This window comes from Poecilia reticulata, chromosome 4 (genome assembly GCF_904066995.2).
Source record: "Poecilia reticulata chromosome 4, P_reticulata-male-v2, whole genome shotgun sequence".
NCBI lineage: Eukaryota > Metazoa > Chordata > Actinopteri > Cyprinodontiformes > Poeciliidae > Poecilia > Poecilia reticulata.
In genome coordinates, this window is record NC_088833.1 from 10387338 (window position 1) to 10415209 (window position 27872).

Below are 27872 nucleotides of genomic sequence, written 5' to 3' on the forward strand. Positions count from 1 at the left end.
TTATAATTGATTCTGAGGAAGTATATAAAAAGTACTGTATAAATAAAGTTAGTTTAGTAGTTAAATATTAAATTGTGCAATTGTTACAAAGCATGTCTTTCACAAGAGGTAAAATTGGAATAACTAACATTAGTGCAAACTAATGTTGTTTCTTCATCCCGCAGAAGTGTCCAGGAGATTTTGGCTAATTGAAAGCTTTAGGTAAACATCCATTCACTTCTGAAAACCCACCCTTCCTCAGCCAGGATGCTTAGCTGCCCATGCTGTAGACATTCCAGTCTGATTGGCTTAGCTGCTGGCCTCCGTCCCAAAGGGCGTCTGTATAAAAACTCCCCAAGTGGTGAAATCCAGAGACAGACAGCAAACAAAGCTCAAGGAGACTTACAGAGGGCTAACAGGAAATAACAATTCTCTTCTAAGTGCTGCAACTGAAAGCGTCTGAAAATGTGCAAAGGATTAGCTACATTACCGCAAACCTGTCTTGAGAGGTAAGAGCATTATTCACCTGTTTTTTAACTGTGCAAAACAAGATGTAAACTGTGTTGTTACTGTGTTGTTTGGGTGCTGAAAAGTTTTGAGGGAAGTTCAGATCAGTTTTGGGTTTTTTTCTACCTCAGATTAACATCTTATCCCAAGTATTTGTTTTTTCTGGTTTTATGAGGCTCTTCAAATTCATCTTGTTATTATTTGTAAAAGCATTAAAGTTAATATAATTTTTTTTTATAGTTTGCAACAACCCGAGATCAACACAATCTGTTTGTCTACTATAGCTTTATCAGAATCATAAAACAAAGCCATTTGGTTTTAAACAGCGTTGTCAGCACGCTGGTATGATGGTGATTTGTATCCCGAGGACTTTAACTAGATCACTGTTACTTTTTCCAAGATGTCAAACCAAAAACGTAACATCTGCTCCTGATTTGCCTAACCCAGGGCCAAAGAGATCAAGTCAAAGTTGGGAGTTTTGCTTCAGAAGCCTGATAATGCCATCGACTTCATCATCCCATACCCGGAGAAGGTTGACAAGAAGCCGGAGAAGCTGCAGAAGTGAGTGTTCTGTTTTGTTTTACAAGACTAATGATTGGCTGTGCCTGCTAGGTGGCCTGTGTATTGCCTGTTGCCTTAACCAGATAAGCGAAGGTGAAGTGGAAGAACAGAGCCCTGAGCATTCACAAAGAGGTGCTGATCAAAAGAGATTAGACCTGCCCAGACATTGATTTGGCTCAGATGTCAAATGCTACAAAGCAGATACCTTGAAGAGATTTCTAGGAGATAAAATGGTGTGGGAGACATTCGACCTTCCTTTTTTTGTTTCTTTTGTTTTGTCTTTTCTTTGCCTCGACTCAGTTGCATTACGACCGTGTAAGTATTAAATATTTTTGTACTTACCGTAGCTAAACGACAAGAAAAACCATAAAAATGTATCTCAGATGTAGTTCCTTAATGAGCAATCATGGAACTGGAATGCTCAGATAAACAGGCTGCTGTTGACAAATCGTTTGATTGCGATACTTGCAGTTCTGTCGCTAATCTTTCCAGATGCATTTAAGACCTGAAGCTCTGAAGAACTGTGCAGAAAACAGAGCATAGAGGGGGCAGAAAGGCCACAGCATTTTAAGATCAGACACACACTTAGGTATCCATTGTACCCCTTTGAACTTGTTTTAAAGATTAAAGTCAGAGTTGAAATCGTTCTTGTTACTGGTGTGACGCACACTAAATACCAGATGGAATCTGCTTTGGGGAAATGTTTCCCAGAGTTTAATCAACTGGAAAAACATATCTGAGGTTGGAGTCTATGTGGATCTGAAAAACATGCAATATTCACATAATGTATATGTGAATATTTATGTCGTTTAATTAAAAAAAATAAATAAATTCAGAATTTCCTTCTGGAACTGAACATTTTATTTTTGCTTGTGTTTGCTTTTGGATAATATCACCTTGGTGTTTTGTTGAAATTACAGGTCACTAGAGTCAGGCACAACACTTAAGTGTGGAAGTTGAAACATCTTTCCAAAACCAAAATTTCAGACCTGTCCTCCATTGTTTCTCTTTATTTTTAAAACTCATATCTCACACTGATCTGTGGTTTCTCAGCAGATTTTTCTTAAAATTGTTCTCCAATTGAGAAAAAAAAAATATATATATATATCTATATCTATACAAATTTTACTAAGCACCCCCACCAGAAATATTCATAAATTCAATATTTACTTTTTTTTTTTTCCCCATGCAGGCCTACTCCTGAGGAAGCTGCTCAGTGGCGTGAGAGTCTGGAGCGAGTCCTGAACAACAGCTGTAGGTCTCGTTCTTTCCTTGATCTCTAACAGTGGTTATGTTAGTTACTGTGGATTTTATTTGTAACCACATGTGGATTTGTGGGAACAAATTATGTCTCTTTAAAAACAAGTGTTACAAGTAGTGCTTTTAAATTATTTCCCCAAAAACATATTGTTATATAGTATATACTGGTTAATAAAGACTTTAGTTGTTTTTTTGTTTTTTTTTTCTTATTATATTTTCTCTAAACTGTGTGACTCGCACATTCCATCTCAACAGTTTCGGTGTCTGAAATCTAAAAATTGCACACAACACAGCAATTTTAAAATGACATATTGAAGCATTCGGGTTTGAGTCATTGGGAGTGCAGCCAAGCAAAGATGCTGCAAAACGCATCATTATTTTGTTCTATACACACCATTACACAGCATCTAGAGCCACTGATGTCTAAACAGAATATATTCCCTTCCTGATGCCCAGTCTCTGTCTTGTTTAAACAGGTTCAGCACACCAAGCAAGGCTTGGTTTCCATAAACATTTTACAGCTTGTGTACTTGTTTAAAAACCTGAAGGACAGTAGTTAGGATTGAAATTAGTAATGGAAAATATAATGGTGAGGAAATTTTTCTTTTAGTATCTCATCCAAGTAAGTTTGCTTAAGGTTTACAGGACTAAAAAGAGCATATTTTCAATTTGTGAGTGCAAAAATGTTCCAGCAATGAAAAAGTTTAAAAACTAGATTTGTAACCAGTTCATGTACACTTTTAGATCTAACCATTTAAATAAATTTGCATGTGCAATTGATCAAGTAGCTTAACATCTTCATAATCAATAGAAAACTTGGGTCAATGCTTCAAACTACTGAAAGCTCAGTTGGCTCAATAAATTGTGTCCACTGATGAGCAGCTGGATGGAAGAAAGCAACTTTTCGAATAGTAAAAAGTTCTGTGTTATTCTAGTTGTACTATGAAAACAGGGACATAATGATGAAGGAAAGACGAAAGCTTTAGAAACTCTTATTACCGGGCAACATATTAAAATAATCAGGCATCTGTTGTAGCAACATTCACTCCATGCAACCACCCAGAAAAACACAGACCCGTGACTAATTCTATGCATAGTAGAATTAGTCAGAATCTACAAGGAAATATTTACATTGGAATATCTTAAAAGATGATGTTAACATTGGAGTAGTTTAGGTGCCAACCTAAACTAGGAGAAATGGGGGAAAACACATTTATATTCTCTGAGCATACCACAAGCAGACCTCCTGCTCCACTGTTTACCTCACAAAGTGCTCAGAAAGCCTAACCGGTGAGACGGATGATTACCTCTAACAGTTAATGGTACTTATCCATACATGTAAACTATCCTGCTAATAAGTCATTTGTGTTAAAACCACGTAGAGATGTCACCCAACAGCTGATTTGTGTACACTGAAACATTTTCTCTGAGGAGCTCAGTGGGTGGCAAAAGACCTTCTTCCTAAGTGACTTCTTTAGCACAGTTTGAGGCTCAAAGATATATTTGTACAGCCTTTGCATGCTTGAGTTATTCTGTGTACACACTTATGCTAGTGTGTTTAAAGCTGCCCATGAAGGCTACTCGTGTGTTGGTAACGTCTCTAGGGAGACATCAGACAGAGTCCACAGGGCTCATTTATATCGCAGTTGCTGCTACCCGCTGTGTCATGATCGTTTAATGACTTTCCATCAACATCAGCAAAGAAGCTCTTACAGGGAAATTATATTTCTTTCACTTAGTGTTGAAACCAACCAGTAATAAGAATAAAATCTAAATTCTGCTGACACAAGCGTTCAGCTAAACAGTCTTTAATTTTTGATATACACAAAGTGTTTGTCATATGCGCCTGTGAATGTGTGCTTCCTCGTATGTGTGTCCTTGTACTAAAGGTCTGTCAAAAAAAAAAAAAGAAAAAAAAAGGAAACGCTGGAGCTTGATTGCGACTCAGAGCTATTTTGGACCAAGCCGCCATTTAGATGGAAGATAAAAGCCTAAGGCCAAAGCAGATTGCTTATCATCTGCAACACCGGCTTGTTCAGACAATGGGAGCTTTCACCAGCATTGTGTGAAATCACAATAACCCCGGCTGAGATGTGTGGGTCTTATGCTTTGGGATAACCACAGCGCATTTACTTTGAAAGTAACAAATCGTTCCTGAAAGTACGTAGTTAAAATGCAGTTCTATGAAGTAACAACAAAAGGTAAATCTTCCCAAATGGAAAAGAATGCAGTTCATGCATTCAGCAATAATCAGTATTTTTGGTAATCCATGTGACCTAAACATTGAACGTTTTTTTCTGATTTAATGTCAGACAATGATAAAAAAAAAAAGTGTGTTAGGACAGCGCAGTTATTAAGAGCAACCATATTTTGGGCCTCATTTGAATTAAGTGAAGAAAACTGAAACTTCTTTGGGGGACTTTTGGTCAACGTAAATATGTTTTGGTCAGAATAATGAGATGAAACACTTTACAAGACATTCCACTTCTGTCATTCTATGGAATACTCTCCCAAAGCTTCGAAGTCTTTCTAGATATCACAAGAGTTTTACTTAGTCTTTTGGCCCTGGTGTTTTCCCTTAAATACCCTTTTTTGCCCAGTCTTTTTTTATTGAGGATAACTGATAACCTAATGTTTGGCAAATGAGTCCATCATGCTCTGAATGTTGGTTTGTTGTCTTTTTCTCCTGGATTAGACTGGTAGTCTGGCCACTCCTAGGAAGGTTCATCATTGGTCCAAATTTTCACAATTGTTTGCAATGCACTGACATTTAATAGACCTCCAAAGCCTTGTAAGTGGCTTTGTAGGTGCCTATTAAATGTGATAAGTTAAATAGATAAACAGAGGTTATATTCAAGTAATTCCTTTGTTATAAATTCAACTAGCAACCAACCCAAAGACTTTTTTTCCTTTTTTGATGCAATTAATGTGGCTGTAAACTTGCTTTGTTCAAGTGTCAAGTGGATGTATAGTTAATGCTTAAAGCAAATCTATTATTGTGTTCTCATTGATTTTATTAACTCCCTCTGTCTTTGTCAGACGGCCTGGCTGCTTTCCGCAGTTTCCTTCAGTCTGAGTTCAGTGATGAAAACATCGAGTTCTGGGTGGCCTGTGAGGACTTCAAGAAGACAAAGAATCCTATGAAGATGGCTGCCAAGGCCCAAAAGATCTATGAAGACTTCATCCAGTCAGAGGGACCCCGAGAGGTCAGAGAATGTCCATTCCTATGTTATATTCTATAACATAATATTCTATGTTAATATTCTATATTAATAGAATAAGTTATTTAAATTGTACGTGGACATTAAGCAATGTTAGACTTGAATCATGTCTGGTTTTTTTTCTGCTAACTGCAGATTTTATAACTTTTCCTCAACAGGTGAACATTGACCACTTCACCAAGGATGTGACCCTGAGGAACCTGGTGGCTTTGTCATCTTCTACCTTTGATCTGGCTCAAAAGAGAATTTATGCCCTGATGGAGAAAGACTCCTTTGGTCGTTTCCTCCGTTCTGACCAGTACCAGGTGCTTCTGGTCAACTAAGCCAATAAAGAGGCCAGGAAGGTGGGGATGTTTCAAACAGCAGCTGATTTGTAAAAATGAAGCCAAATTCACACATTTGATTCAAGCAAATATCTATAAAGCACTTCTGCATATGACTGAGTAAAGAATGTAACTATTCTCAAAATTAGGTTTCAAAATTTGGCTCTAAATTTATATAAAATGACAAACTGCATCTTGAAACAGCCCCATCTTTCCACGTAACACATGTTACTGAATTTCGATCTGAACTATAGATTCTGGGGAAGTTAACTGAACCTGTTATTGTTAAAGTTTCCCTTGGTATATCTGTCAGATATATCTCCTTAATATTCAAAGTAACTGAAACAAAAAAAAGGTTAGAAAGCAGGAACATTTTCATTTTTCAATTTGCTCCTTTAATTTGGGATGAAAAAACATCTGAATACACTTTAAAAAAGATGTTACATCTGTCACAATTGATGAGATATTTCAAAAGTTGCTTTGCCACAAATCCATCAATTTTACCTTAGAATTTTAAGTTCCAAAACTTTCTACATCAATTATTTTGTTTGTAAACATTTATTTTAAAAAAACAAAACAATGATGGTGGCTTTATCTTATTAGGAAATAGTTGCAACTTTAAGTAAGCTTTGAGAGTGCTCGTTGGTTTAATTTCAGAGCAAATAATTAATAAAATAAGTAATTTCACAAAAAAAGACTTTAAGCATGCAAATTGACAAACTATTATTTTCATTTTTACTGACCAACAAAATTGTTCTTAAAAATGATGATGGCCAGTTTAGATAGTCTTCATGAGAAAAATGCATTAAAAGTTTTCTAAAACTGAATGTAAGACTATATCATGCTTATGTGATTTTAACAAGAAGCCTCAATAAAACCTTTTTTTACATACATTTTAGTGTCTGGGAGAGAAATAAGTCATTTATCTATAAGAAAGACATGCAAAGGAAGCTGTTGCAAGTCAAGGGCAAAACATTTAAAATCCTTTGTCATCATAATTTACTTATAAGTATGAAGCTATATCAGTGCACAAATATGGATTTTCCTGTTTCTCCACATAACTGTTTCACATTTCCATTATTAGCACACTTGGATTATTACCAAACCCACCTTTTAGTTGTAATTCCTCCTGTGGGAGCAATTCATGAGAACAGTGCTGACTAGCTGGCTCAGTGGAGCAACCCTTAGGTTGCCACTAAAATGCAAGTTGCTAAGATAGGAAAACCAAGGAGGGAATCTCAATTTTATAAATGGCATAAACAGAGTTGTGGGTTTATATGAAGAAAGTTTTTTTTTTATTTTCCCCATGTAATAAAACTAAAGTTTTACTGCAAGTACACATGACAGGTCCCTAAGAGGTCCAGTTAATAAAAACATGGGAGAAGGAACTTAAAGGTTTGCAGCACTTGATAATGCCATGCCATGTAGGCAATTATATTTGCAAATCCACTTATTACAAGTTAACTTTAAGACTCGAATGAATATCCACAGGAGAAACATTATCAAAATTACAAATCCTGATATTTTTTATTTTAATTTTTACAATTATCTTCATCATACAGCATTTAAACCACAAGTTATTAATTTTTTAAGCTACAAGAAATCATAAATCACCCAGGTACATTTGGTCAAGATAATCTGATATAATGCAGAGGTTGTTGTAAGAGTGCAATGTTTAAGTGTAACGTGTTTTGCAGTGAGTTGATTGTTGACAAATGTATTCATCATTAAATGTGATTATATGTACTCTTTTTTTTCCTTTTAAATTTAGAAATCATTATATTTTAACCACCACTGAAAACAAATCTATATTCGATATATTCAGCATTTTAAGCCCTTAACATGCCAATACAGCTAACTAATTTTGGATGGTATATTTTTAAAAATACTTTCAAGTCATTAATAACTGAATTTTAAACGTCCTATATACTGCACTAGATGATAAGTACATCAATTATCCAATCATTTTGGAGAGAATTGACGACACAGTCTATAGGGGCACAGATTGACCAGTCTGGTGTCAGAACCCTAGAACTAAAAACTAATAAATCATTGGAATATCATAAAATACATAATGTGAGGGCTTTAATAATACTGAATATATGTAATTGCATGTAGCCTTGCATGTACAGTATGTTGTGTAGTGGATCACATAAAATATATAAAATGCATACAATTGTTGAAGATGTATTTATTTATATTTGTAAATATCTCTCTAAGTTATTCTCAATACAACAATGGAGTCAATGATTCTTTTCATGGAGAGCTGCAGAGAGCTCATAGGATCTTTCTACTGTTATAAAAACAAACTTTGACTTTCTTTTGTCACTTTGTTTTTCTTCACTAGACAACTATAAAGTTTTGTGGATGCAAAGACTTACTTTTTTGTCATGGGGATGAAAATGTTATAGCGAGTTTGGAAGATTTGGTGAGATGATCTTCAAACGGAAAAAGCAGAAAAAAATCCTAGAAGAGTCTCAAGACTATTGTTCCTCTGCAGGTAGACGCGAGCATTTACTCTCACAACAAGGAGACTAAACCTAACTTGTTTCTAAATGAATGTCAGCTCAAAATAGTAAAAGAGAAAAAAAACGATGTCTTTTGCAAATCACATGACAACTTTAGTCAGAACCTAATGAAATAAATTAAAGACCTCCTTTAGTTTTGTCTAAATGGAGGACTGAACAGAACAAAAATCAAAAGCTGCACATAGCACAAGGCTTCATGTAAGAAGTACGCAACTCAAACGTCAGTAGGGTTTGAAGAGCAGAGCGGAAGCAGATGCGACTGAAGAACTGGCTGCAAACAGTGTCACAAGTTTCAAGGACGCATCAGTTACGACAAGATTTCTTGGGCGTAATGGAAAAGGTCACATGCTTTTAGTCCCCAAAGGAGGTCGGTGACTTTCTGACTGAAACTTTGTTTAGCTGCAACATATACAGTACTTTGACATATTTCCAGAAACCTGGTAATGTGAAGTCTTAAAGCTATGTCATGTGAAAAGGCTGAATATACAAAAAAAAATAAAAAAAATAAAAAAAAATGTGTTCACCAGTATACAATATAACTATTACCTTGCTAAGGCTTGCAAGGCGTGTGAAACTGCCATAGCACCGTGTTGTCTACAGTTCATTCATTCATAAACTTTATGTATACTTTTAATTCCTATGAAAAATATCATTGAATTCACTATGCAATATAAAATGTGTTTTGTTACAAGTAAACATTATTCAAATATCACAAAATGTATGTTTCTTTTAAAGTTTCCTGTATGGCAGTGTTGCTCTCAGAAGTGCCTGACTGCCAAGGAGAAGATTGACACACTGCTGTGTATATAAGGTTTCCACACCCAACACAACCATGGACCATGCGCCCAGCACATGAGCCCACTCCAAGCCCCCTCCCTCCTTGACGCCCTTGGTGAACCACCCTAGAGGCACCATTATTACCTAACCCAGCCCTTCCAGCGTAGTTGGAATCTGTATTTTATGTCACTAACTTTCCATTTTAGTTTCATCACTGCAAGTACTAATGATATAGTATAAAATATCAGGCTTAGTAGACTTCTAGTCAGATTTAAAACCCTTTGGAAAAATAAAGTTAAAACATAAACGCAACATAACACCCTAAAACGGAAGAGGTGGTGATTTCTTGTCTCAAATCTTGTGTCAATTTATGCCCACAATTATGACTAATTTGCCATTCTCAACACTGTATTTGAACCACATAGTTGTATAATCTACCACCATTTATCATCTATATGTCATCTATACATCTACGCATTCAAATCTGTAATATATCCATCAGTCACAACAGTACATCAGACGAGCAATCCTAATTCAATGATTGGAACTTGGAAAAAAAATATCAGAACCTTAATTTTATTGTTGACTTTTACGAACCTAGTAAAATCCATAGTATGTTATCAATGTACCTTCTTTTAAAAACAAGTTGACTTATCACGTGAATTATGTGGTTGTATTTTTTTGTTGTTGTTATTATTCTGTTTTCTAATGTATGTTGTTAAATAATTAACATGCTGCTTTGTCTTCTGTTTGTATTATCACATTGTTTCAGGTCTGAATTCAAGTCCATTCAGACTTTAAGCCACTGGCGTTCCCCAAACTAGTCAGAGCATCATGTCTTCATGATAATAAATTCACATGAAATTATGAAACTCACACAGTCTTTGTGCTCAGTCAGGTTTAGAATGACACCCTGTCTAATCGTCCCTTTATTTAGTGTTTGCAGGACTGATTGAAAGCAGATGGTGTGGATAGGATGAACTCAAAACCCTTACACAGTGATCAACAGTGACGTCGGCCCTCATTCACACAATTCATTTTTGTCTGTCACAGTAATTAAAGTACTTGACTTAGAAAACAAAGACGGCCAAGTCCAATTTAATTTCCACTGTCATTCTGTGAAGATCAGTATAATATTTTATTGAAAATTGTTTAAACAATGTCTGTTAATCACACAATCACAATCAAAGAGCACTCAAGATCAAGAGTGTAATATTCTTCAGTTTCTATGGTGACAAACAATTCATGTTTGGTGCAGAACATGACTTGTTAATCTGTTGATTCTATGCTGACAGTCAATACTTGATAGTCACAGGTGTGAATCTTACCTAATGTGGAATGACGTTCTATAGAGGACTGAGCAGATACGTTGTTTGCCATATTCAGTAATGTCTCACCTGCTGACCAGCTGTCCTTTGTTTGTCAACCTGCCTGTTAACGCCTGCCACTTATCAACTTCAGACTGCTTACAGCTTACCCAGCTGCTTCTCTTTGTCTGATTAAGCTTCATGTGTCTTCTAAGAAAGCCCATAATACACTCAGTTTAATCAGTTTAAGTTTGTCTGAACTTAAATGTCAAGGGATAAATACCCCCAAACCCAAAACGTTGCTTGATTAATTTCCATCACCCTCAAATTAAGTTAATTTACATAGCATATTTCAGCAACAAGGGAATTCCAAGTTCTTTACTGCATAAAAATATAATACCGCAACATATTCTGAAACAAGCAATAAATATTACATTGCTTCAAATGCCATCATCAAGCAAGCATGCATCAAATATATTAACATTAATCAAAGGCAACTCTAAGTGGGAGGGTTTTTTTTAATGTAGATGAAGTCAGTGTTTCAGCTGTCTTGGAGTTTTCTGTAAGTTTGTTTTTGGAGTCAATGAAAGGACAGTAGAGCTGGGGTGATGTGCTCTTCTTTTCTCGTTTTAGTGAGAACGCGATGACATCATGTGCTCCAAAGCCTACAGGAAGTCCTCACCGATCATTCGCTCTCAAACAGAAGGTGACAAAAATGTAAGGGTGGATTTCTTCCAATCTTTTAAGGCTTGCCCTGGGTCTGTACCAAACTGGACTGAAGGTGTTTTGGAACATTCACAAAAAGGGCCACCTTGTGGACAGATTCAGGAATAGCACTGACGTATTATAACATCTTATAAGATTGAGAATCCTGACAAGGGAGACAATGATGGAGATGGTGCCTTGTGGTGTGGTCGCCACAAGGCAGGAGTGGCACTGACCTGCAATACCCATCCAATTGTGCTTGCAGCTTTAATTTCGACTGCAACCATAGTTTTATGGCAGCCTTTAATGTCAGGATGAACATTAGTGATCTCATGAAAAATAGAAAGAAAAGCTAGAAATTTTAGATTGTTTTGAAAATGTACTTTATGGAAAAAAAAATTTAGGAGCAGTTGACTCCCTTATGAGGTCACGTTGTGGGTGCCTAAACATGTTCATTTAAGTTTCATTTAAGTGTCTTTCATTTTTTGGAAAGGATCAACATTCACAGTTGCACAACATAAAGTTCCACAAGTCAGCATGGCATGCCACATTTGATTATTGGTATTACTATTGTTATTATTATTATGATTCAAGACATGATTAAAAGGCATTTAGTTTGTTATGAAAACTATGCTTTTAAAAACTGTTTGGCCAAAAATCTGGTCCTCAAAAGCAATTGCTCACTAATTTGCCCCTTTAAAAAAAACTTTACTTCCCATCCCATGATTATTAGGTTATTTTGATGCAAATTAAACTGATGGATTTGGTATAATATTCCCTGTGAACCTCTACCCACCTTGAAAGATCCTGTGGGCCTGATTTCCCTGTATGTGCTGCAGTCCAGACTGTTTTCATCTATGCTTATGACATAGTAAATGATCTACAATGCCAGTGGCTTACTTCTACCCTTTAAAATACTTCAAGACGTATTTCAAAGAAAATGTCTGTAATAACACTTTATTTAGATTGAATAACAGAGTACCTGACATTTTTCCTTGTCTATGCTGTTGCCACCAACAATGACATGTAATTCATTTTCAGTTCTATTTCTGTACAAAGTAAAACATACAACTTTAAGTGTTATTAAGCATACTTCTGAGGCTACATCATCACAAATGTTTTCTTATTGTAAGTCTGAGGCAATATTCTAATTTTAAACATAATAAATAAATAAAAAAAGGAAAACTAAAGGCTTGAAAACAATAGTCTGCATGCCATCCAGATCATTTATCTCCCCTCAAGAAATGAGTTGTGGGAATAATTAAACTTTTTAATAATGTTCTAATTTAGCAAATATGACTGCAAGCACGTTATGAAACACTTCCATAGTTAACGAGAAGGTGCAGACATATTCTGAAGATCAATTTTATTCTGTAGCGTTTATAAATGAAACATCATTACATGTTAAACCACCCATCCAGACATGTGGCAACAGGGATGTGTGTATTGTACGTACTTGGTGCATGCATAATCGTGTGGTAGAGATAAGTACCTTTGTGTCCATGTGTATCAGAGGGTACGTGCTTTCTGGTGCGCATGATGACATTAGAGCTCCAGACCCTCCTGACAGGTTTCAATTATCAAAGCTCACAGCTGCTCAGCGTTTGAAAGCCTGGAGAAAAAATCCACCGATAAGCAGGTTAATGCAAAATGGAGTACCGCTTAGGGCCAGAGTGTCTCAGCCCGTCCAGGACCTGGGCATTATTACAGCTGCGAGCAAAGAAACACACATACTTGCAAGACAAAACCTCAAGAATTATATTATTTATTTTTTTCAGAGAAAAACATACTTAACAAAAACCTTATACTATTTTCTGTTGTCCACAAACTAATGCTGGTGATTATTGTTAGATTTTATTACTTGATTTTATTAAATCAGACTTTTTTATCAATGTGTTGTTTACAGAGGAGTAAATCTAATCACAGTACCAGTCAGAGACAGAGGAGGAGAACAGAGCACACTGATTAGATGGAGAATGCTACAAAATACAAAAGAGAAAATTACAACAAAGGTCAAACAGTTTCCTACAACGTTAGGAAATTTTGTAGGGAACTGATTTGTCATCAGAAAAAAGGAATGGTCATTACAGATAAAACCAGGTGGTCGCATAAAGTGCATAAAACACCCATAGAAATGCAAAAAAGGATTTTAACCCCAGAACAATAGCAAAAGATAACAGGCTATAGCTGGTATAAGAGTGTCATTATGTGCAGTAAAAACAGTCCTGTATATGGGTGGCTTAAAAATCCCCTCAGAGGGTATTCATTGAACCAAAAGCAATATGTAAAGACAAATGTGAGTTTGCTACTGCACTCAGGAACAAAGGCCTTAATTTTTAAGACACATCCTGTTGCCTAACGAAACCAAAACAGAACAGGTACATGTTTAGGAAAAAACGGGGGAAGAGCTCTAGAGCAGTTTGTTCTCAAAGACTGTATTGACCATTACTGATGTAAATTGCCACACGAGTGAGATGTCCGCTGGCAGATTTCATCCAGTGGTTGTGTGCATCTTGGCGATCTAGACAAAAAACTGCAGCAAGACCATTGAGGTGTGCAGAAAAAGATCTTGCATTCCTTCAACGTTGATGTGTCAGTACTAAATTGTTGCAGTAGTGTATGAATAATGCCAAAGGTGCTCCTTCCTTTTCCTTAGCTTGCATCCCATTTAATCCAGTAGACACGACTGCTGCACCATCAAAACACTGCGCCACAACTGTACCCAGACATTTATTTTCCACCATAAATTGGATGATAAGACCTGCAATGTCATCCACTCGCTTCCCATGGGTCACATCTTCAAATTCGACAAAGCCCTCTTTGACACCTGTGTCCATTATGCAATGCAGGACCAATGCCAGCTGCACTACTTTACTCGCATCTGTTGTCTCTAACAGAGCGAAACTGTGCTTTATTAACTGCCCTTATGATCTCTTCTTCCATCACCTCGGCAATAGCAGCAGTAAGGTCTGATGTTCCACTAAACCCTTTACTAATGGACAGCTGGGAATGTAAATCGACGCTGCATACATCTATGACACCAAGAAGCTCCACAGAGTTTCCTTTGCTTTTGGATGCAGCGTTTTTGTTGTGTCTCAAAAATGAAAGTTCCTCCTTGCTTAAAGAAGTGAGAGAGTCTTTCAGTTTTTAAAAGATTTATCTGTTTCACTTCACCATTTCATTGTGGAGCTCTATTTTCCTGCGCACTTGCTAGCTCAACTGTAGATCTTCTCTCTTTCCCTCAAAAGTCATGAACTGTTGCTTGAAAGTTTGTTCACTCCACATGCAGGTTTTAGCTCTGGCTAGAACACTTTCTGACCATCCAATCAAGGGGTGTGAATAGGTTGATGTCACATTACGCCTGCTACAAGGCCTTGGTGACACTAACTCTAAATTTGATTGGTTGATGAAACAGTACACACTGTAAAAAAAGTCAGTAAATTTACGGTAACAAACTAGTAAAAGGAAAGTACTGCTTACCTGTTTGTGCAACTTCAAATACCGAACAGTTGGAAGTTGTATCTCTATCTCAGATCCCAGTCTCGCAGGTTTTGCATGTTTCACTCCGTTTTTATGACTGATGTACCCAAAAGAAATTACTCACAGGAGCATATCTGCTTTGATAGTTTTTTTAGTTTTGTTTTTTTTTTCCACGTTATTTTTAAATCCTGTTAATTTGACTGGTTATGCTGCAGCTTAAGCACACATACATACGGAGAGAGGAAAAACAGAGAGACGGTCTGCGCCTGTTAATACGGAACCAGTGAAATGAATTAATGGGGCACCTTTATAAATACTGTGTTTTAAATTTTAAGACTTTGGGTAAAATATCAAGTCTTTTCAAGTAAAAAGCTTTAAGTCAAGTCCCAAGTCAAAGGCGTGCAAGTCAAAGTCAAGTCCGAGTCTTTGACCATTTTTTCAAGTCAAGTCTCAAGTCGTGATTTTAATGACTCGAGTCCCCACCTCTGCTTTTACCATGTTGCTACATCCACAGCAGTGCTTGTTTTGTACTGTAAAAACTACCTGCTTATAAAATTAGCTTTAAAAGAAATGATAAGACGAGAGATTAGTTTAGATTAATTACTTGAATATTCCATTTGACTACTCATTTGACATGATAACACATGATTATTTTTTTAAAGAAATAATTGCCTAAATTATTTTGGGTCCATTGGATATTTGGTACAACTCACAGCACACAAACTGAGTGAATAATTAGCAGATGAGAAAGACCAAAAAAAAGATCGACTTCAGTTTTAATTATGCGCACCATACTGAATATCTGTGGGTTTATTACCACTCTAGGATACCAGAGCGGACTCCACTGAAAGTTTTAATCTTTATGGTTAAAAGCTGGAGACAAAAATCTGTGCCTGTAAGAGAGAAAACAAAAACAAAAGCAGAAAACATAAAAAAAAAAAAAATCATTTCACTACAAGTTTCAGTGGTTTACCTTGTTTCCTCGGTATTCAAAGTGAAAGTTTACCCAAATAGTCTCTCTGGTACAAAGTTAAAGATTTCAGCTCTATAAGCTTAATCCAGCAGCTACACCAGGAAGTCTGCATCTCTATACTTCCTCGCCTGACTAGAGTCGGGCATATTATATTACATCTGCCAGGGTAAACAGCAGAAAAATCCAACCCATAATTAAAAAAAATAAAAAAAACTCAAGAAGTGGGATATGATTAAAAATGCATGTAGTTAATTAGAAGGATTTACATTTATTAATCAAGTTTTATAAAATAGCAGTAATAGACAGAGTAGCAATATATATTCTACATCAAATTAACATTGACCCTGGATCTGTTCCATGACTTTTGTCCATTATGTCAACTGAAAGAATAACCATAGACTTAAAGTACTGCATACTCTTGATGTTGAATTAATGGAAATTGCAGTATTAAATTAGAGAATACATGTTGTTATTTATTTATTTATTTTTAGTCTTTTGAACAGTTCTCTGTGTACTATGACAGCATCACAGAATTAATAGAAAACTTTAACAACTTCTGGATTTTATTTATTTTTAAAATACGGTAAAATATTGCATTTCCAAAATACGGTAAAAAACTGGCAGTTTTGGTTGCCAGTATTTTATCATATTTTGAAAACACTGTAAAAATAAACTGGCAGTTTTGGTTGCCAGAATTTTACCGTATAAAGACGGTAAAATTCTGGCAACTCAGCTGCCAGTTTTTTACCGTAAATTGAGGCCGTTTTTTGTTTTTTTTTACAGTGCAGTTATTCAGTTATTCAACAGTTATTCTATGCCTCAGGGCTGCACAGTGGCAAACATGGGTTCAAATCCCAGCCCGGGGTCTTTCTGTATGGAGTTTGCATGTTCTCCCTGTGCATGCATGATTATTTTCCAAAAACATGAGTGTCAGGTTGATTGATCTTGATCTAAATTCATCTTAGGTTTTGGTGCCTCAAATAATCATGTCTGTGCATGATTGTTTGTCTTGTCTGTCTCTGTGCGGTCCTGCAATGGAGGTGGGAACCAGCACCCCTTGCTACCCAGATAAGGAAAAGTATGTTAGATGATGAATGAATATTTTACAGGTTTGTAAAGAAGGCCTTGCAGACACTGCCTCCAAGGAAGTCAATATATAAATATACTTAGTATGCACGTGTAATTCATATTGTCAGCAATATGAATTACACGTGCGTGAGGTGTGCGTCCCTGGGGCCCCTTCAAAAATGGTAGAGTCTTTGAAGGGACTGCAGCTGCAAACTCACATACTACTTTGTCTGTTTCTTGTTTTTAAATTATGGATACAATAGTTCTCAGTGAGTCAGACTGAGCTATGTTTTTTTAGCACTGTTTTAAGCTCTGCAACTTCATCCCTTATCTGTCTAAGGTGTTCCTTGGTCTTCATGAGGATGTTTGTTCACTAAGGTTTTTTTGAAAATTCTCTAAAGCTTCTCAACCACGATCCTCAAGGCACGCTGCCCTGTATGTTTTCGATCATTCCCAGCTTTCCCACACCTGATTCAGATTAATCCAGGTCAGCAAAAGCCTGTTTTGATGCAGGGAAACATCCAAAACATATGTTTTCCTTGAGGACCAGGATTGAAAAACACTGCCTTAGTGCATTAGATTCATATTTGTCTGCAGCTCTTTCTCAACTCTTCATTTAGTCATCTAAGGTAGCATACAGTTCTCAGACTAGTAGTAGTAGTTAGTAAAATCTTTTTTCAGTCATGCACCTCCTGCTGTTGTCTGAGGTTGGATCCTCAACAGTTCCTTGACGTGATCATTTTTCTTTTTCATTTGTAGTATTCACTTTGTGCTTTTAAACCTTGCATGGTTCTTTATATTCATGGATGCTTTCAATACCCTGCCAGGGGAATTGCCTAATGTCGATTCTTGTGAGGAAAGGAAGCTGACAATTATCTATCTATATGTGACAGTGTTTTTACAAGTAGATAGTATGTTAAATATAAAAAAAAACAAAATCAGTTTTCTCAGCTGGATGAATTGACTTTGAACTATTTAGATGTAATCAGAAACATTTAGAAAAAGCATACTATAATCTTATTAAGGAATTTGAAAAGCTAAATTAATTTCTCTGTCTCCTGTTCAATGTTGTCTTTTTTCTTCTGTCCCTTTTCGGGTTTATGGTTTCCTGTGTTGTTAGTGATAATAATAAGACATAATCACTCATTCACTTTATGTGCTTTATGCTTCCATGACTGCTTGACCTTGCCTTGAACAGACACATCTGTGTCCTATTATTTCCCTTTAAACTTAGTTTTTTCACCCCTCATTTCAAGTCACATACCATTTACTCTCTTTGTTCTTCCAGTAAAAGCCACAGCTGCTCTCAGTATTTGTTGTGCATTTGACCGAACGCCAAGATAGTGGATGATTCTTTATAACAACATCTCTTGCACTTAATCCTCTTGCTTGTTAATCTTGTACTTTGAAGTGTGGAATCTGAAAAAGGACCATATGAGATCTGATTTTTTTCACAACTTTATATTAAATTGCTTACATTCCTGAAAAACAGCAACAACAAATAGAGTAGATTACCATGTTCAGTTAGGCATTATTAAAAATGTTTGTTTTTAAATCTTTACATTTTTTGGTATGACGTATTTGTCAATTTATCATTGTATTACTATCGGAATGTAACCTTTGTCTCCAACATTCCCTTCCCCATATGTCAACTCTTTCAAGCATATCTTTGTAAAGCTTTCCATCTCCCCCAAACAGCAACTAGATATTGTTTTGTGTTTCTGAACTTTGCTCACGCCTACTGATTTTTTTTTTTTTCCTCACAACATCCATTGACTGATAACCTGTAGGCCAAACTTTGCCTGAGGTAAAAAGTGTTTTTCATTTAGTCTTTGCTGTTGTGCTTTGGTCATCAGAGGTTTTTCCTTTGTGGTGTTTTGCAGGAGTTGCGCAAGATTAGTCTCGGGGGTTACACAAGCCGTACCACTCAGAGCTGAGGTTCAGAGCGCAGACACGAATTGGCCTGGTCACAAAGTAAAGCAAACCATTAAGGCTGAATCCCTTTTTTCTGCCTCTTTAAAAGGTGAATAGGAAGCCGAAAGAGATGTTTGGCACCTGCTTAAATCTGACCTCATCAACTAAAAAGAACTACCTCTATTTATAACTCATGCTGGTCTTCAGTGTTGCTATGTTTTTGTAACAAAGTTACTGGTCCAGTTAACAGAGGCTCATCCAGGCTTTTGGAAATGTAGCTTGGCCCGTGAACTTACCCTGATGGTAAACCAGCATTTAATAGTTAGCAATATACAGACAGACAGACAGACAGACACAGACAGAGAAATTCTGTTTTTTTATTTTTTTTTAGTACCAGCTATTTTATTTCTATTCTTGTGAGGAATTGACAATTACATAGCTGTGTAGACATGCAATTCCATCATGGTCCTATAAAAAGCTTTTGCACCATCTACAATACATTTGTCAAGGATTCAATGGGGGATTGGGGTCATTCTCTATTTAATTTTCTAAGGAGGTTTAAAGCATTCATCACACTTATTATATAAAATTTTATCCATCCACCATTCTGAAAATGTCACAGTGTCCTTGAAAATGACACGGAAATCCACCCCAAGTGTCCCTCTCTAAGTGGGTTCCGATACATGCTGCTGAATAAATAAAACGCTTTCCAGGAAATTGTTTACTATTTTCTTGTCCTTGTCTTTATTTAATATGTTTTAAGACTTTACCTCTCCTATGAAATTATTCCTCTATCAGACATTACAACAGCCTTAAACTCAAAGTTGAGTAGTATTTCGCTCAGTTTCAGTTGCTTTCTGTTTAAGTTGCAGTAGACATGACCCAGTTGACTGAAAATAAACGCAAACCATATTTAACATATAATTAAATGCAAATTAATGGGGAGGTCAACCGGCTTGAGGAAATTAGATGAAACCAGTGCTTTAAGTGTAAGTCAATCCACTGTTACTGTCCTTAAGCTAGTGCTCTAACAGACAAACTGATATAAGTCAGGGATATGGATAAACAGACACACCTACACCTTTTCCTCTGGACAAAAAATGCCCTGTGCCCTGTTTATCATCAGATGATACTGTTACATTTTGATAATGATCTGTAATCTGAAAACACTGCACAGTCACCACTGGAAATGATGTAGGTCTGCAAATCAGACATTTGCTGTAATAATAAAACAACAATTTTACTTTTAAGACCTTCAAGTAAACAAGTCAGACCCATAGTTACTGATGAATTGAAATTTGAAGTATAAAACTGATTAAATTGCAAACATACACATGAACACTGACACACACACTTTAACAACTAATAATTTGGTCAAACATCAATGAATCTCCTGTTTAGACACTTTCCTGCAGCAAACAAATCTCTGAATAGGCTGTGGTAAATGTGTTTTTATGAATCCTAATTGCATTAGAAATCCGGCATAATTACCTGTTTGGACAGTAACAGATTAAAAACTTTTTTGATTTGCCCATTATGAAAACATAATAATAATAATAATAATAATAATAAAAAACCTTCAATCCCTTTTCTGTTTTTTCTTTATATGTTGATTCAATATTACAGCAACATTTTCTATAATTTATCACCATGCTTTATTATTGCTCGTCTCTGACCATGATTGAGTGTCAGGAGGAGCTTATTGCCCGAGCTGGCAAAGTTAACAAAGCACATCTTTATGTTTCCCTATTAATATTTGTTCATTGGATAACAAGATGGGCTGTTACCAGCTTCAAGTACACACATATTCACCTGCAACTAAGACGGCCATGGTTTTGTTTTCAGTCACCCAACTGGTGCATTCAAGCTGACTTGCAGTTACCAGCCATGTAGACAAAAAGTCTGTAAGTACTTAATAGTTATAATATCTCAGCCTAGTTTTTAGCATTTGAGGTTCATCAACAAAATTAAGCCTTTCTCAATGTGAGCACTTCATCCCTGTTTCATCCACTTTATACTGGCTGCCTGTTTCTTTAAGAATAACTGCTACAATTTTACTTTTAGTGTTTCAATTCTTTCAAAATCAGAAGTTTACTTTCCTAAGTATTTAGTTGCATTGCCTGTGTAGGTGAAATGTCTGGACACTTGTGCAGCTCCACAATTCTCTTCTTGATATCTTGGCTGATCTCTTTTGATATTTGCATTCTGTCTAACAAGAAAGCAGTGTGTTCCAAGTATGGCCCTAAAAATACATCCACAGGTATGCCCCCAATGTGTCAGGTAACTAAATGATCATATACACAGCAATTAAAACATTTCAGCTTTTGAAGCACAACTTTATTTTGAACAGCCACAGACAGATAAATAGAGCAATACCATAATTGAATAATATCAACATACACAATCAATAGTTTTTAAAATGATCACTGTATACATTTTAATTTAACACACATGTTTGCAAGCTCCTTTTATATCGAGCAAGTCTCCATCCATTTTTTTTCTTTTTTTTTTGGCAATGCAGCAGGGCTTACATATAAATGTTTGAAACACCTCATTAAAAAACAATTAGCAATTAGCTATTATCTCAAATGTTTAGAGTATATAGCATGAAAATATGGCATACTGATATTAGATGAAGCTATTTTCACAGTGTAGAGCTCATGTCAAGATGTTCATACAAGCATAGTCAATTGATAGTTTTGTTGAATTTTGGGAATTACAAAGCAATGAGAACATGCATCAGACATCCGATTGCTGTTGCACAAGCCGCCATAAACATTAATTAAATGCAAATTAACTTAAATTAACTTAAATTGTTAAGCCATAGAGTGTTTGTATCTTACATTCTGCTGCTTACTGTTGCCACTAAAACTCATTTTGAAGCAAGTGGCTTTATGTTTCTTCTAATGCATTCAGTTAAGGTGCACTATACTAATACTGAAGTTTTGTACTCAATCAGTCCATATGCCAATAGTAATGTTGTCATAAGATCTGATTGATGTGTTTCTTTTTGCTTCTATTTCAAAATTAGCCAGAATTTAGGATTTTAAATTCCAAAGAAAAGTCTAAAAAATTGCTAAAGTGCAAAGGAGTGTCTTGGCAGGTTGATAAACTGAATCAAGTTTTAGTTTTGTACTAAATTTGTGCTGGAACTGCATTGAAATTCAGACCGCATGTGAACATTAAATGGACATGCTTAAGCAGTCTGTGGAAATTAATAGTCTTTTTAACCTTTTTTCAAGTGTTCAAAGTAAAGAGCTCAGTTTGTTGGTTGGAGGTAGATTGATCGTAATCCGTTTTAATGTCTGACCTATAGTTAGTACCAGGGTTGTAATTTGGAGTCACTATACATATATTTGTGAAAACTGTATTTTTATTATTAATGGAAATAGAATGTAAGGTCTGACCATACCAGTCTCTCCAGAAAACCACAATACAGCAGATTGTGAATTCAGAGATGGAAAAACATTACATTTTATCAAATATATGACTACTAATCTTTGCAAGAGAATGACAGCAAATTGAATAAGTAAAAAAAAAAAAGTCATCCTGTATAGACCTACATGAGTCACCATTAACATAAACCGATAATTTATCCCTCTCAGTCTAGTACTCTGTTGCACTTTCCATCTTTGGCACCTGCTTTAAATCTTTATGTCACCCCAGTGTTTAGGCCCCACCAGCTAAAACCTGCCTACTGTCAAGCCAATCACAGCCTTTCTTCTCTTGAGCAGCACAACTCTCTTTCTGGCATATTTCTTGAATCATCTTGGATTTCAGGAACCTTCTATAAGAGTCTTTTTCCATCAAATTGTAGATCATCTTCTGAGCCTCATCAAAACAGGATGGGCCGCCACTCTCGATTTCCCGCCTTGTTTTTTCTCTAGTAGCTGCGTCCAAGTTTACCTTGAATAAAAAAAAAAAATGAAGCAAAGTAAAAATTAAGAAACTTGGATAAAATTTTACAAGTGCAGGTGTAGGGCAAATGGAATGCCATCTTCTTAGTAAACTGTTCAACATATCCAGAAAAATCTTAAAACTGTGTTTTAAGGGAGGGGGGGCGAGGGGGATTGCAACAGTGGCAAAAAATTCTCAAAGTTATATTCGTTCTAAGTCATAAAACACTATGTTTTCGGACAATGTAGTAAAAAATAAATAGCCAAAAAAAATAATGAGCAGCAGAAAGCTGGTTTCAGCAAGATTGGCAACACTGTTCATTGTTGAATTGCCTGAGGGGAATTAAAGTCCTTCTTAATGATCAGATTTTCTTGTTTTAATTAGACAGACTAAATACTCATTAACCATGTCATTTATGTGCATTTTTCCTTTCATTTAGTTGCCTTTTCTAGTTCTTTATAGACTTCATTCACAAATATGCAACGATAAGTCTTAATTTAAAACTTATTGTCTTAAATTATGTTTAAGACAGTAAGTGTTGTATAATGTTTACATAACAAGCAAACTTGCTGGTTTCATTCAAGTGTTTTTATAAAATAATGAAAAAAAATCTTTACCTCATTTGGAGCATCTGCCTCAACATATTGCTGGTACATTTGCTTGGCTTTGGTTGCCATCTTGGAAGGTGGAGTCTTCTTGTAGTCCTCACAAGCAATCCAGAAGTCAACATTTTCCTGGCTGAACTCTGACTTCAAGAAGCTGGTAAAGACTGTGCGACCCACTAGGAGTAAGAAAGAAAAGATATAGACTTGTGATATAGACTTGTTCATCCATCCATTTGGACATACACTAACATCTAAGGGAAATAATAATCAATAACTGTTCTACTTCTGGACTGCTCATATTTTTTAACTGTAGGAGGAAGCAAAAGAACCCAGGGGATCATGCAAATTTTACAAAAAAAAAATGCAATTGATGACTAACAGATCATATCTGTTACTACACCAATAAAAAATTAGCCAGTGCCTAATTAAATGAAATAACCAAAATGACACTTTTAATAGCTTAAAATGGCAAAATGTCTATTTTGTGCTGGTCCTTGCCCATATTGGTTTTGTAAATGAGAACTAGTTCTTAATTGTCATAACTCGTCAACTAAAGGTTAAATTAGCTGTTAGCTAGTATCTACTTTTCAGTTTATCCAAACCAAGGTCCTACTTAGTGTACTGCAAGTTAGAAAAGTTCACAAAGTTTTTTTGAAATATCTTAAAAACTATTTTGATTATGGAAATGAAACCCCTTGAAATTGATCATATAGACTTCTTTAGAAAGTCTCACACTTTACAAGGTAAGCCGTTCTTGACTTTAACTAATGCACAATGGAGACATTTGGCTATTAAATATTGATGACGTAATTGTCACAAGTTTGAACTCAGTTTGAACTTTTACAGCATATCTAAAGCAAGTAAAAGCGTTGCTACTGTTCAAATCTGAAAATCCAGAGGAAGCCATGCAGGATCATGCAGTACTGATCAGTTGTGTTCAAACAAAAGGAATAAAATGAAGTGTCATTTGATCATAATTAATTCGTTTTCACACAAAGCCTAATACATCTGCATCAACATTTGTTTAACCTGTGTTCTAAATATCAGCTGATTGTTAAGTAGTCTTAAAGACTACTTTAAGACTGCAGACTTAAGACTATTTAAAGACTGCAGAGCAAATTGATGTGAGCCTCTGCTGGAGACATAATACCATAAAACTTAACAGACGCAGCTGTGCTTATTCAAACTTCCGCACAACTAAAATGACCGATAGTGGAAACAGTTTATGATAAACAAAGTCTTCTAAAAGCAGATCAGTTCACTAGTAGCTGATGGCTGGAGGCAGAAGGAAGACATGACAATGTTGGAGGTCAGTGGCTAGGTTCATGGGATGCATCATGTCAGGACTCAGCTGGTTCCCGCAAGGCCAATGCTCTACTGTCTATTGCATACTCTTGACGAGATTCTCAGAGTGCTGAAATGCACAAACACAAATACACACGCACCCCCACGCACACACACACACACGCACACACACACACAAACTCTGCACTAGTCACAACGCCCTGAGGGGCCATCCAGTTGTGCCTCGTGACACGTAGCAAAAGCCCAGAGCCTGAGAATTAACTGGGAAGTGCCTGTGCGTGTTTGTACTTAATTTGTTCCTCTAACATCGTGAAGTCTAAGTTCTATTTGATAAAAAATAGTATTCCATTGTTCACTTTATGAATAATTATGATAATGAAACCCTAAAAACAAACTTCCACTTTTTTTTTGTTTTTTTTTCCCCCAGGTTTAAATCTTTAAAATGTGGAACAGAGATAACACACATATGCTGCTCTCATCAAAAACCTTATTGACGACCGTTAAGAGTAAAGTGTTTGTCAGCCTGCTGTCTGATAGTGTTCTCATGACTGAAGCACCATTGTATCTCAAGAGAAACATTACTCAGCTTTTATAAACAAGTTTATTATTTTACATAAACCCCAAGGACCTCCTGCTGAGAACTAATGAGTCCAGCATGACAGTGAGAAGCAATGTAATTGGGATAAGATCAGGTCCTTTCAGCTTGATTTATGTCTGTATCAGTTCCTGTACATTGCCTTTGTTACCTTAAATTATTTTTTATAGATGTGAAACTGTAACATTATACTCACTTTCACTGTTCATTACATGACAGAAAGACTCCTTCCATTTCTCCACCTCCGCAGCGTTAGGGACTCTGGAAGATGACAAATAGCTTTTTTTAAAGGTAGCAGAGAATACATATGTGCAAAAAAACAAATATTCAGATATAAATGTGATTTTTATTGGTACATATTTATTCAGGTTTATCTTAAGATTCCGCTGTTTTGTTTTGTTTTAGACTTGTTTTATCTCACATACAAATTCTTCATTTCTATTACCACCATCTCAATAAATAAGATTTAATATGATTATGATTAGGATGAATGATATATTTTCAATATTGCATAAAGGAATATGCTTTTTTTGTCCCCGAGTATTTATAAGTTATTGAGTGTATTATTCAGAATTCAGTGTTGACACCAGTCACAGTAACATCTGACCTTTCTATCATGGAAACTTCCACCTCCACAAAAATCTCTCTGCTTTGGCAAAGCCAAAAATCATTAGAATAATAATAGCTATGTCCAGAGGGGAAAAAAGCATGATTTGTATCCATGTAAAAGACTCCATGAACTAAATATTGATTATTTATCACTGTTAATGGATTGGTTAGGTGATACCGGAAAGTAAAGGCCAGCACCATCACCTTCTCATAAAGGCCAATTACAAGCTTCCCGTGAGAATTACACCTGCGGGCAGATCATGGTCAAAACAAGATCTGTACTTCCGCGAGTTGTTGATGTTAAATTTAACTCTCCACTCAAAACACCTGCAATCATAATAAAGGTATGAGTATTTTTGGTCGAAACAGATACAAAAGATTAAGTATACTAAATGAATGTAAAGAACCTCAGACATGTGAGCAATGATTTTCTAATGAAGTGAAATGACATTCTGGCTGAGCACGTCTTTGCAAGGTCTCTTGTTACATGAATCAGCACATCACTCAATCAATTCTCTTTATTGCTCCCAAAATTACAAAATAAAAGGCATTCTCACTACTGAAAAGAATTCTCAGTTTCAACTATTTATTGAAAGAGGAAAAAAAAAAAAAACTTGTGGGATAAGAAAGCATTGAAAGTACTTTACAGGTGATTTTGTTCCTCAATAAGTGTTTTATGATTGTGTTTAAACAATGTTAGACTGAAATAAAATAGAACAAACAAATAAGACATGCGCTTATCCACATTACTCTCTCCTACATGAATATTTATATAGTTCTTAATGCAGGTGTGTTACAATGAGCATTAGGATTTGTTTTTTTTTATCTTTTGGAAAAGGAAAATGCTAAACTTTGGGACAAATCAAATGTAACAGAAAGAGAAAACAAAACCATTTGAATTTTTCTGACCTCTTTGTAACAGCCGTTGCAGTTTTCTCCTTTACCTCCTTCTGATCTGCGGCTTGAGGTTCAGGCTTCTGTAGTAAGAAGCTTATTTTGTGCTTGATGTCTTTAGCACTGTGGAAACATGGATTTCAAAGATTTCAGTTTATGTGCATCAAAAAAGCATCAAAAGAATGGCTTAGAAACATAGAAGTGTTCAAGAGCTCTTTTTATTTAATTAATAAATATAATATACAAACTAGTTTCAAATAGTAGTATTCTGTTTCTAAAAATTTACAGTTAAAGAAAAAGAGCAGACAGTATTTGATTTGATTTCCGTTAGCATAACAACTAACAACGTATTCCCTCTTATTGTGTTAATTACACTGATCTTACCTTTTCAAGCAGGTTGCAGGGAGTGTTGCAAGTCCTTTACACATGATGGAACTCTAAAAATCCAAAAGTCACAACTTGTTTTTCTCAGTGACAGAAGAGAGGAAACTGAGCAATTGTGACCAGCAGGCAATCCTCCTTCAGCATTAAACAGCAAGCTGAACTTATCTCCACCCCCAGCAGTGATTTATACCAGCAGAAAGCATTGAGAGAGAAACAGCCAATCACAACAGATGGCGAGAGGAAGAGAGAGGTAGAGAAGTGGTAGCCGAGAGAGGGAGGGAAAAAAAGGGAGAAGACACAATAGAAACTGAAAACAGATGGGATTCAAATCAACATGAACAAAAGGTGATTTCTTTCTCTTGAGGTCATTCGGGTGTTTGAGGAACTTGTGAAGGTGTTCATATGAAAGAGAAAGAAAAAAGTATCTCCTTTATAAATCAAACCTGGGCTTTGACAGTGACATATTCTTGTGCTCTTTTTACTGCACTTAACAAAGTATTTCTGCAAAACCATTGTCATTTGTTTTCACTGAAAAAGTCCCTTTCAATAACTGTCACTGCAGTGAACTTTCACAGTTAAACATATAAGGGTAAATTCCTTCAATAACATTGTCTGTGCATTAGTCAGAGTAATCCATTCAAAATAGCATGATAACTTACAGCATTTGGCTGTCTTTTTTTATTAATATCCTCCCATTTCAAAACTGCTGTTGAACAATATTAGATTTGTTTAAAATCTCTTCTGTTATCAGGTGTCTGATTTGTATATTTACATTTGAGTTTCCACTCCCATGTAAGTTTAGTAGTCTGATTATTTGTTCGTCTTATGCAAGTGTTATCAGTCAACAATAGGTCTGGAACAAATGTTTATAGCAGTTGATGGAACATATGAGTGGAACTATCAGCAAAAATCTGCTTTTCTATAAATAAACTTAAAGCAAGGATGATGAAGGTGGCTTGAGGTAGCAAGTGGTAAATTTG

The 27872-nt window shown here is 35.8% G+C and overlaps 2 protein-coding genes and 1 long non-coding RNA gene across 3 annotated transcripts in view; 1 reads left to right on the plus strand and 2 right to left on the minus strand.

Annotated features, from left to right (window-relative positions):
- Window positions 1–27872, minus strand: part of LOC145551422 (uncharacterized) — a 116639-nt gene that overhangs the window by 77266 nt on the left and 11501 nt on the right. The window lies entirely within an intron of this gene.
- LOC103463376 (regulator of G-protein signaling 5-like) lies at window positions 330–8171 on the plus strand. The gene is made up of 5 exons (XM_008406679.3): window positions 330–488; window positions 934–1047; window positions 2240–2301; window positions 5347–5513; window positions 5687–8171. The coding sequence occupies exons 1-5, from the start codon at window positions 445–447 to the stop codon at window positions 5849–5851; spliced, it is 552 nt and encodes a 183-aa protein (XP_008404901.2). The 5' UTR covers window positions 330–444; the 3' UTR covers window positions 5852–8171.
- rgs4 (regulator of G protein signaling 4) lies at window positions 20919–27058 on the minus strand. The gene is made up of 5 exons (XM_008406680.3): window positions 26893–27058; window positions 26524–26631; window positions 25202–25266; window positions 23118–23281; window positions 20919–22509 (listed from the first exon to the last, which is right to left on the minus strand). The coding sequence occupies exons 1-5, from the start codon at window positions 26934–26936 to the stop codon at window positions 22273–22275; spliced, it is 618 nt and encodes a 205-aa protein (XP_008404902.1). The 5' UTR covers window positions 26937–27058; the 3' UTR covers window positions 20919–22272.

Excerpts from the sequence above, each read along its gene's own strand:
- LOC103463376 (XM_008406679.3), top strand. The coding sequence starts at position 445 with ATGTGCAAAGGATTAGCTACATTACCGCAAACCTGTCTTGAGAG. Across the intron at positions 489-933 it reads CCGCAAACCTGTCTTGAGAG|GGCCAAAGAGATCAAGTCAA; the intron begins GTAAGAGCATTA and ends TGCCTAACCCAG. Across the intron at positions 1,048-2,239 it reads AAGCCGGAGAAGCTGCAGAA|GCCTACTCCTGAGGAAGCTG; the intron begins GTGAGTGTTCTG and ends TTCCCCATGCAG.
- rgs4 (XM_008406680.3), bottom strand. The coding sequence starts at position 26,936 with ATGTGTAAAGGACTTGCAACACTCCCTGCAACCTGCTTGAAAAG. Across the intron at positions 25,267-26,523 it reads GCAACGGCTGTTACAAAGAG|AGTCCCTAACGCTGCGGAGG; the intron begins GTCAGAAAAATT and ends GTCATCTTCCAG. Across the intron at positions 22,510-23,117 it reads AGGCAGATGCTCCAAATGAG|GTAAACTTGGACGCAGCTAC; the intron begins GTAAAGATTTTT and ends TTTTTATTCAAG.